The 10,277-nt window shown below is 42.9% G+C and overlaps 1 protein-coding gene across 1 annotated transcript; it reads right to left on the minus strand.

Annotated features, from left to right (window-relative positions):
- Positions 1-1,294: 1,294 nt before the first annotated feature.
- Positions 1,295-7,009, minus strand: LOC142471222 (uncharacterized). Its single transcript, XM_075578020.1, has 4 exons — positions 6,814-7,009; positions 3,797-3,923; positions 3,405-3,518; positions 1,295-2,949 (listed from the first exon to the last, which is right to left on the minus strand). Exons 1-4 carry the CDS (start codon positions 6,814-6,816, stop codon positions 1,346-1,348), a joined length of 1,848 nt encoding a protein of 615 aa, XP_075434135.1. The 5' UTR covers positions 6,817-7,009; the 3' UTR covers positions 1,295-1,345.
- Between the last annotated feature and the right edge of the window lie 3,268 nt (positions 7,010-10,277).

A 10,277-nucleotide genomic window follows, 5' to 3' on the forward strand; every position in this document is an offset into this window, starting at 1 on the left:
AATGAAGTGGGCTTTAAATGCATTTTTCCTGCCTCGGATGCATGCCGGGGGGCTCCGGTGCTGATATTAATGGTATCAGCTCCGGAGACCCCCGGCATCAATCCCAGCCAGGAAAAAGGCCTGATTTTTTCTAAGTGTCGATCCACCACTCATCCGCTGCCTCTGAGCAGCAACTTGCCAACTTTTTCTTGCGTGGCTGATCCGCCAACAAAACGCCATTCTAGAGAGGCGAATAGCTCCGCTTAGCTACTCGCCTCTACTAGAATACAGGGTGGCTGAAAAAGTTGGATTTTTTGGCGGAAAGTGCCTTCTCGCCCCGCCACCGGCGTTTTTTTTGAATCTCGCCACTTTCTCGCCCGTTACTGAATACGGATAGGCTTTTTTGGCGGAAAAGTGGCGAGAAGTGCCTTTTCGCCGCTTACTGCATGAACCCCTTGGTGTGCTTTGGAAAGGGGACTGAGTTGAAGCTATCTGGGTTCATTCATACCCTAGACATGACCCTGGGTCCAGAATAGACATATAACTTGGTTTCTATTGGGGAAAAATTCTCACTCATCACCACAATGTGGCAGTAGAAGATTAAATATTGTTTTAGGTGAGTTTGCTTACACACATTCACTTTTGTATAATGTATAGATAAATATTCACTTTAATACAGTTTAGGCGCGCCATTCCTATTATTTTGCACCTGGCAGTATATTTTTGTCGGGTTACAGCAGAGGTCGGCAGCGAGGAGGCAGGAATAGGACGAGACAAGGGAAACACCAACAAGGGAACAGCAAACACAGCAACAGCAGGAAAGCAAGCAGGTGCTGGAGGAACCAGTAGAACCAGGCACTGAGAGATAGGAAGGGGAGTGTTATATAGGGCAGGCTGAGAGACAGAAGACTGATGCAGGGTATCAGGTTTCAGAGTGAGAGGAACCACAGAACTGGATCTCAGCAAGGACAGGATTTAGCAGCACTCCCGGTGGCTGTGCATGGGTACTGCGAACCAGAGCGTTAGGAAGAACCTGACGACACCCATTTTAAAACTCAAACTTATGGAAATAAACTAGAGATGCATATTATAAACGATTTATAGAAAAATTATCCTATAAGGAATTTCCAATTACGGGTACCTTCTTTTTTTCAAAATAAAAACAATAAAAATTCCACACTTTCCTTACATTTTTCTAAGTTAAATAATAAAAAGCAAATTATTCCCCACAATTACAAGAAATGCATTGTTTTCATAATAGTTTAGAAATATATTATGTTTTTATAACATTTTGTTTTTTCAAAAATAAAATCAATAATTTTCAGAGTGCTTTATTACAAAGTAATGAGCAAAACATTAATGACATTTAGAGAAAACATCGTTTTTCTCCTGTGTGACTTCTCTGATGTGTAACAAGAGTAGAGTTACGGGTAAAACATTTCCCACATTCAGAACATACAAATGGTCTTTCTCCTGTGTGAATTTTCTGATGTGAAACAAGATTAGAGTTATAGATAAAACATTTCCCACATTCAGAACATACAAATGGTCTTTCTCCTGTGTGACTTTTCTGATGTGCAACAAGATTAGAGTTATTTGCAAAGCATTTCCCACATTCAGAACATACAAATGGTCTTTCTCCTGTGTGAATTTTCTGATGTACAACAAGATTAGAGTTATAGATAAAACATTTCCCACATTCAGAACATACAAATGGTCTTTCTCCTGTATGAATTCTCTGATGTATAACAAGATGAGAGTTCTGGGTAAAACATTTACCACATTCAGAACATACAAAGGGTCTTTCTCCTGTGTGAATTTTCTGATGTGCAACAAGATTAGAGTTATTTGCAAAGCATTTCCCACATTCAGAACATACAAAGGGTCTTTCTCCTGTATGAATTCTCTGATGTACAACAAGAGTAAAGTTATTTGTGAAACATTTCCCACATTCAGAACATACAAAGGGTCTTTCTCCTGTGTGAATTTTCTGATGTGTAACAAGATGAGAGTTCTGGGTAAAACATTTACCACATTCAGAACATACAAATGGTCTTTCTTCTGTGTGAATTCTCTGATGTGCAACAAGAACAAAGTTATTTGTGAAACATTTCCCACATTCAGAACATACAAAGGATCTTTCTCCTGTGTGAATTTTCTGATGTGTAACAAGATTAGAGTTATGGGTAAAACATTTCCCACATTCAGAACATACAAATGGTCTTTCTCCTGTGTGAATTTTCTGATGTGTAACAAGATTAGAGTTCTTGGTAAAACATTTCCCACATTCAGAACATACAAATGGTCTTTCTCCTGTGTGAATTTTCTGATGTGTAACAAGATTAGAGTTATGGGTAAAACATTTACCACATTCAGAACATACAAATGGTCTTTCTCCTGTGTGAATTTTCTGATGTGCAACAAGAGCAAAGTTATTTGTGAAACATTTCCCACATTCAGAACATACAAAGGGTCTTTCTCCTGTATGAATTCTCTGATGTATAACAAGAGCAAAGTTATTTGTGAAACATTTCCCACATTCAGAACATACAAAGGGTCTTTCTCCTGTGTGTATTCTTTGATGTGTAACAAGAGCAGAGTTACATGTGAAACATTTCCCACATTCAGAACATACAAATGTTTTTTCTTTTACTGACAAGTTCTTGGGAACGTTCCCTGGATTCATGTTTCCTTTGTTACACGTTGTAATAGGAGTAGATGCATAGTCTGTCCCTGTATGTTCTCTGATAGTATAAATGTGGGAGTCTGGGAGATTTCCTTCTTCCTGAGAGGTTGATTCCTTAATCATAATGCTCACAGTTTCTCTCAGACTCTGGTTTGGTAAATCCTGACTAATGTGATTTGCTCCATGATACATTTGGGTAACGCTGTTATCTTCTATTACACAATCTGGTGAACGGAGCAAAATGTGATATCCTTCAGGGGAATTCCTGCTCACGAATCCATCAGCTGGGGAAAAACATTTGAGTAAAGAAATACAATAACGTCGGACACAAAAATGATTCTCAAACATCAGATTTAGTTTAAGATTGTAAAGAGACAGGATACACATGGTAAGATGTGTAACAAATCAGGCATTCAGTAAATGTTTCCAATTAGAAGTGCAGAAAAGCTTTCAAAATTGCAATAAACTTAATGAGACAGAGAGAGACAGAGAGACACACAGAGAGACAGAGAGAGAGAGAGAGAGAGAGAGAGAGAGAGAGAGAGAGAGAGAGAGAAAATCAGGAAGCGTGTGTACCACATACATTTCCCCTTTATTATGGGAAAGGTAAAGTTACAAAAGGACATTAGAAATTATTGATAGATATACTAATTTGTGACAAGTTTCCTTTTTTTATAATGAAATATGCTATATAATGATTGTTCCTAGAGCATCCACCACTAAAGTGTTTATTACTCACCAGTGCTGATATCTGTAGGACTTTCCTTCTCCTTATACTGCTGGTGACCCCTTATATATGGCTCTTCTCCGCGCTCAATCATTGATACAATCTCAGGCGTCACATTGACACATCCTGTATATGTCAGGGGAGACACGTACAGTATATATTTAAAGTGTTTGCACCATAGAAAATTGTTATTCCCGTTATCTGCTGTATTGTTATGTCACGTGTATTACTGCCGTGCAGTGCTATGTACAGGGATATCGCTATATAAAGATATACATTCAGTTCCTGTAGTTTTGGAAGTCAAATTACTTTTATATATATATATATATATATATATATATATATATATATATATATATATATATATCATCTTATTTGGCATAATTAGGGTAATATTTTCTTACCAAGAGACCAGAGAGCCTGGTAATTCTCCATCATCACATCCTTGTAAAGTTCCTTCTGTTCTTCTGTTAAATAATCCCACTCGTCCTTGGAGAAGTAAATTGCAACTTTATCAAACTCAACTGGTTCCTGAAACAGAGAATTCTCCAATTGTTGTTGTTTGTTTGTCAGCAGGAACAAAATCATCAGAGCAGCTGCTGGCATTTCTGAGAGCCTCTTAGGGCTGTTCTATACAGCATGCGGCCGCACGTTCCTATGTCAACGCGCGTGCACGTGCCGCATGCTTTTCCTGTCTATAGAGCCGGGAGCTGTAGGTAATGTATATGTGTGTATATGTGTGTGTATATGTGTGTATGTGAGTGTGTATATGTGTGTGCATGGGTTGTGTGAGTGAAAGTAAGTCCTAGATAGGTTTTTTAAAGAAAAAAAAAAAGCTGTGTGTGCTGTGCACGCGCATAGTAAGTGAAACTTCTTTGACTTGTGTCACAGAAATTGTGTTTGTGATGTTTTAATTAAAAATCAAAATACAATTTCTTTGACAAAACGCAAATAAATTTGGACTTAGAATGTGCGTGCTCGGCACACATCCCCTGTATTAGCTATTTGCACTAAGCGTGAATTCCTCGTGCGTGTGACTGTGTGACTGTGTGTGTGTGCGTGTGACTGTGTGTGTGTGTGACTGTGTGTGTGTGCGTGTGACTGTGTGTGTGGGTGCGTGTGACTGTGTGTGTGTGCGTGTGACTGTGTGTGTGTGCGTGTGACTGTGTAGTGTGCGCGTGTGACTGTGTGTGTGTGACTGTGTGTGTGCGTGTGTGATGTATGCGCACCCATCCTGCACCTTGCATATGCCCCTGCACCTCGCATATGCCCCTGCACCTCGCATCACCCCCCTGCACCTCGCATCACCCCCCTGCACCTCGCATCCCCCCCTGCACCTCGCATCACCCCCCTGCACCTCGCATCACCCTCCTACACCTCGCATCACCCCCCTGCACCTCGCATCACCCCCCTGCACCTCGCATCAACCCCCTGCACCTCGCATCAACCCCCTGCACCTCACATCATCTCCCTGCACCTCACATCACCCCCCTGCACCTCACATCACCTCCCTGCACCTTACATCATCTCCCTGCACCTCACATCACCCCCCTGCACCTCACATCACCCCCCTGCACCTCACATCACCTCCCTGCACCTTACATTACCCCCCTGCACCTCACATCACCTCCCTGCACCTCACATCACCCCCCTCCACCTCACATCACCCCCCCACCTCACATCACCCCCCCTGCATCTCACATCACCCCCCCACCTCACATCACCCCCCTTCACCTCCTCACATCACCCCCCCTTCACCTCCTCACATCACCCTCCTTCACCTCCTCACATCACCCCCCTTCACCTCCTCACATCACCCTCCTTCACCTCCTCACATCACCCCCCTTCACCTCCTCACCTGCACCTCCCCTCACCCCCTGCACCTCCGATCACCCCCTGCACCTGCGAGCACGGCGGCAGAGCAGTGTGGTAGGAGGAGGGATGGGCACAGGTTGTGTTGCCCCGCAGTGCCGGGGATCAGGTCAGGGAGGACGGCACATATGGCGAGGAGGCCCATGTGAGTGTGACGGCCCCCCCCCCCCCCGGGGAAGAACACCATGATGCCGGTGGGGGGGTGTGGGGGGAGGAATAGAGGGGGTAATTGGGGGGAGAGGGGTGGAGGAAGGTTGAGACGCAGCCGCACCGGGCCCGCCGTATGCGGGGAACGGCGGCCGTTATGAGCAGCGCCGGCGGCTATCGTCACCGCATGTCAGCGGCTGTGTGGGGGGGTGCGGTGGCCATTAGGAGCGGCGCCGCCGCATCTGATTTGTGGAGCGGGTGTGATGTCAGTGTTGGGGTCGGGCTGAGCCAGAACACAGCCCGGCCTCAACTGCCAGCACTGACGTCACATCCGTTTAGTTTCTGTCTCCACAATCCATTTTTGCCCCATCACGAATGAGGTGCCACTAAAGAAGTTTCACTTCAAAAAAAGTTTAATAAATATATATATTTTTTTGTGCAATCATTTACCCCCACACACACACACATCCATACAAACACACATCCACGCATACACACATCCACACACATAAATACATTTAGGTAGTGTCACGAAAAGATGATTTTCTTCATCTTCGCCGCTGCCTGTCGGCTCCCCGTGCGCGCGGCACTATAGAACATGCCTTACTGTTCAATAAAGTGTCTTGTGGCATCACTCAGACTCTGCAATCAGTACATAGTGTATTCCCTGCTATATTACATTATCTGTCCTACTATTAGGGGAGTATCTGCTACAGTATGTTACTAAACAGTTATAATGTGAGGCTAAAATATAAAGTAGTATCAACAACAGAATCAGTCTGTATAAAAGTTTATAATTACTACATAATGATCCGTTGTAAGTTGCACATAAAACATGAAAAAATAGTTTACAGAGAAAAATGAATAGAAATATAACAAATATAAAACGGCACAATTTCTGTGCACTTTTGTCTTCTCGTTTTGCATTTTTGATGCTAATTTGTACATTGCTGATAAAATTATCCCGTTCATTTATTTATGTGAAACATCCATCATTTTGTACTTACTGGGAGATTATAGTAGGAAAGTATTGTCAATTATTGGTTACCTAAAGGCCATTAAAATTGACTGAAATCATCCATCAACCTAGTTTTTTATCTGTTGATTCTTCTACCGATAAAGTCAATATGTTTGGAAATTTCAAATGTTTCTCCAAAATCATGTTATTATATGTTGTACAAATCAGATCTCCGAGTAAACGCTGAATAATATTTAATTTGCAACAAAATGTATATAACATTGACACTATATTGTACGGCAGGAAAATTAACATACAAAAAAAATGAACAAGTTAACGTAATTACTACAAGTTACTTAACAGTCGCGCGAAATAAAGCGCAATATAAATACAACATCATAGTATGAATTGTATAAATTGATATATATTTAGCTAAATACTCACCATCTGGACCTGGTTCTGGAGCTGGAAGACAAAGGGACATGTTGTAGAAAGATGATCACAAACAGACTGATAAGAACTGTATCAGCTGTAAAGAGACTAATATACAGAAACACGGCCATTGGAACTGATCCACTATGAGGATAGTATTATTCCTGTAGCACTATCTTGAACAGTTCTTTATCCCAAGGAGGTAACATGGTAAGTGGGGTTTACAATACCCCTTAGGGCTGTTTATATACAGCATGCGGCCCCGCGTGCCTATGCGAACACGCATGCACGTGCCGCATGCGTTTCAGATGGCTTGTCCAAAAATACTGGACACAATGGTAAAGGTTGCGACCCCCCAACACATATAAAAAAAACACGCTCCAAATACATATAAAATATAGCCCCACGTCCCCCATACATATAAAATATCCCCCACCATCCCCATATATATTAAATATCCACCCCACCACCCCCATATATATTAAATATCCACCCCACCACCCCCATATATATTAAATATCCACCCCACCACCCCCATATATATTAAATATCCCCCCACCACCCCCATATATATTAAATATACTCCTACCACCCCAATACGTATAAAATATTCCCCCACCACACATAGTACTTTACCTTATCTCCTACAGGACAGACAGCACAGAAAATGTCTCTGGCCCGCCGGGGTGTAGGCTCCGCCCCCACTGTCCTCTGGTTGGCTGTCCTCTTCTCCAATCAGGGACAGCACACCAGTGCTCCTTGCTCTGACCAGCCACCGTCCCGGCCCTCCCTCTCACTGCCTCCGCCCGCCCTCTCAGCACTAACGCTTGCTGCCGCCCTCGCCACTGACCATGCCAGCCCTCTCGCTGCCACTGCCGCAACAATGGTAATACCGGACACATAGGTGTCCGGTATTACCTCCAATTTTATACCGGACAGGCAGCAGAATTACCGGCCTGTCCGGGTGAAAACCGAACACCTAGCAACCCTAACTGTGTTGAGTGTATGCAGTGTTGAGTGTGTTTGTGTGTGTTTATGTGTGTGTATGTGTATGTATATGGGTGTGCGTGTGTGTTTATGTGTAATTTATTATTTATTAAAAAAATAAAAAAAACATGAATAAAAATTTTATTTTATACCAGACTTGTGGACACACAAATACACACATACTGTACACACATACACACACATATAGATATACATACATACACATGCATACAGTACATATACACACACACACATATATATACATTCAGAGCCGGTAGCGGCGCGAAAAGATGAATTTTTTAATCATCGCCGCTGTCGGTCGGCTCCCCCGCTCCCTGCCGTGTGCGCGCGCGGCCCTTCTATAGAAAGGCTGACTTACGTCAGCCAACTAAAATTCCGCATGCGTGCGCACGGCGTAGCACGCGCCCGGCACTATAGAACGTGCCTTTGGTGTTTATATTATAACTAACACACCATCTACAGCCATACCCCAGTTTAAGGACACTCACTGTCATGGAACAAGAATCACATTTCTGTTTCACCCCCCCCCCTTTCCTTTGCAGTTTCTGCTTGTCAGTTTCTCATTTCCAGCTGCATGTGTTTTGCTCTGTGCACACATACAGTGCCTGTGTGATAGACACAGTGTTGCAATCCCTGTCTCTGCATTATGCCAGTGAGTTGCTACAGCAACCTCAGCCTTTCTCTCAGAATGGGCTAGTCTGCTTTCTCCCCCTCTGCCTTGCCTACAGATGGTCTGTCCCCAGGCTATCTTGTTACCCAGAATACACTGGCACTTCCTTTTCCACCTTCACACTGGCTGAGTGAGTACACCTTCTGTATTGCTCTAGTGGCAGGGCCTTATCCTTTTCACCTGCCCTTACTACAAATCACCCACAGAGAGACATTATTCAAACACAAACATCCCATCCACAAGTGCCTGTCGTTATTGCTGCTTTCCCTAAATAAAATTAAGAAAATATACAGCACTTGTTGTGTTTTGGAAAGAGGACTGAGTTGAAGCTAGCTGGGTTCATTCATACCTCCAGACATGACCCTGGATCCAGAATACTCACTTTAAGTACAATCGCGAGTAAGGACATATCGCCCAATAGGCAAACGGCAGCTCACGCATGCGCCTGTCAGCACGTCCTGAACCTCCCTACCTATACCGAAGCTGTGCGTGAGCGGGGAGACTATAGAGCCTGTTACAAATGTGTTATTTACATCAGTTATGCACGTATATGACGATTGCAGTACAGTACATGCATCGATAAGTGGAAAAAAGGTAGTGCTTCACTTTAAGTACATTTTCACTTTACATACATGCTCCGGTCCCATTACGTACGTTAATGCGGGGTATGCCTGTATATATGTTTGCATGTGCATTAGTTTTAGACCCCGCTTTATTTTAGATTTGAGTGTAATAAAATTGGTTTTAACCATATCCACTATACATTACATACTAGGGGTTACGTATTAGTATAAACTGGGTGCAACACTCTCCACTCTTTCTCTGTATATACACTGGCGACACACTTTATTCGAGCTTGGCTAGTCCCACGAATTCGGGTATACCCGGGTGTATTGAGGTTTGTGACTGTTTTCTGCCCGAGTGCATTGAGTTATTTTCCAAGCAGGGATTGAAGCATTTTATTCCCGCTGGCTGCAATACTGCACAGTATATATATATATACTGCATTACAATTCATGAATTTATGCCATCTGGTAGACACGCGAAGCATTGCAGCCTATTAAATCCTAATCAGTATCATTTAACAGATCAGCCGCCCATCAGCCAGGCATGAACCCAGGCTGGGAAGGCAAATGCAACGGGGCTTGTCAGAGGTGAGGAGCGGCGCATTCCAGGTATCTGCCAGGTACATACTGGGTATTTGCTCGAATAAAGTGTGTCGGTGCAGTATAGAGTAAGCTCTGCGGGACAGTAACTCTCTCACACTGATTACATTGTTATATATAGAAGTAGTGTGAGTGTATATATAGCGTCTAAGCTCTGCGGGACAGTAACTCTCTCACACTGATAACAATGTTATATATAGAAGTAGTGTGAGTGTATATATAGAGTGTAAGCTCTGCTGGACAGTAACTCTCTCACACCGATTACATTGTTATATAAAGAAATAGTGTGTGTATATATATATATATAGAGTGTAAGCTCTGCGGGACAGTAACTCTCTCACACTGATTACAATGTTATATATAGAAGTAGTGTGAGTGTATATATAGAGTGCAATCTCTGTGGGATAGTAACGTTTCACACTGATTACAATCTTATATATAGAAGTAGTGTGTGTATATATAGTTTGTAAGCTCTGCGGGACAGTAACTCTCACACTGATTACATTGTTATATATAGATGTAGTGTGAGTGTATATGTAGCCATGCTGTAAAATGGCTGCAGTCATCTCTCCTGCTGACAGTAAGGCCTGGTAAGTTATGGGCATGCCAGCAGTAATCATGGAGGTTTGCCC

Source organism: Ascaphus truei, chromosome 20, assembly GCF_040206685.1.
Source record: "Ascaphus truei isolate aAscTru1 chromosome 20, aAscTru1.hap1, whole genome shotgun sequence".
NCBI lineage: Eukaryota > Metazoa > Chordata > Amphibia > Anura > Ascaphidae > Ascaphus > Ascaphus truei.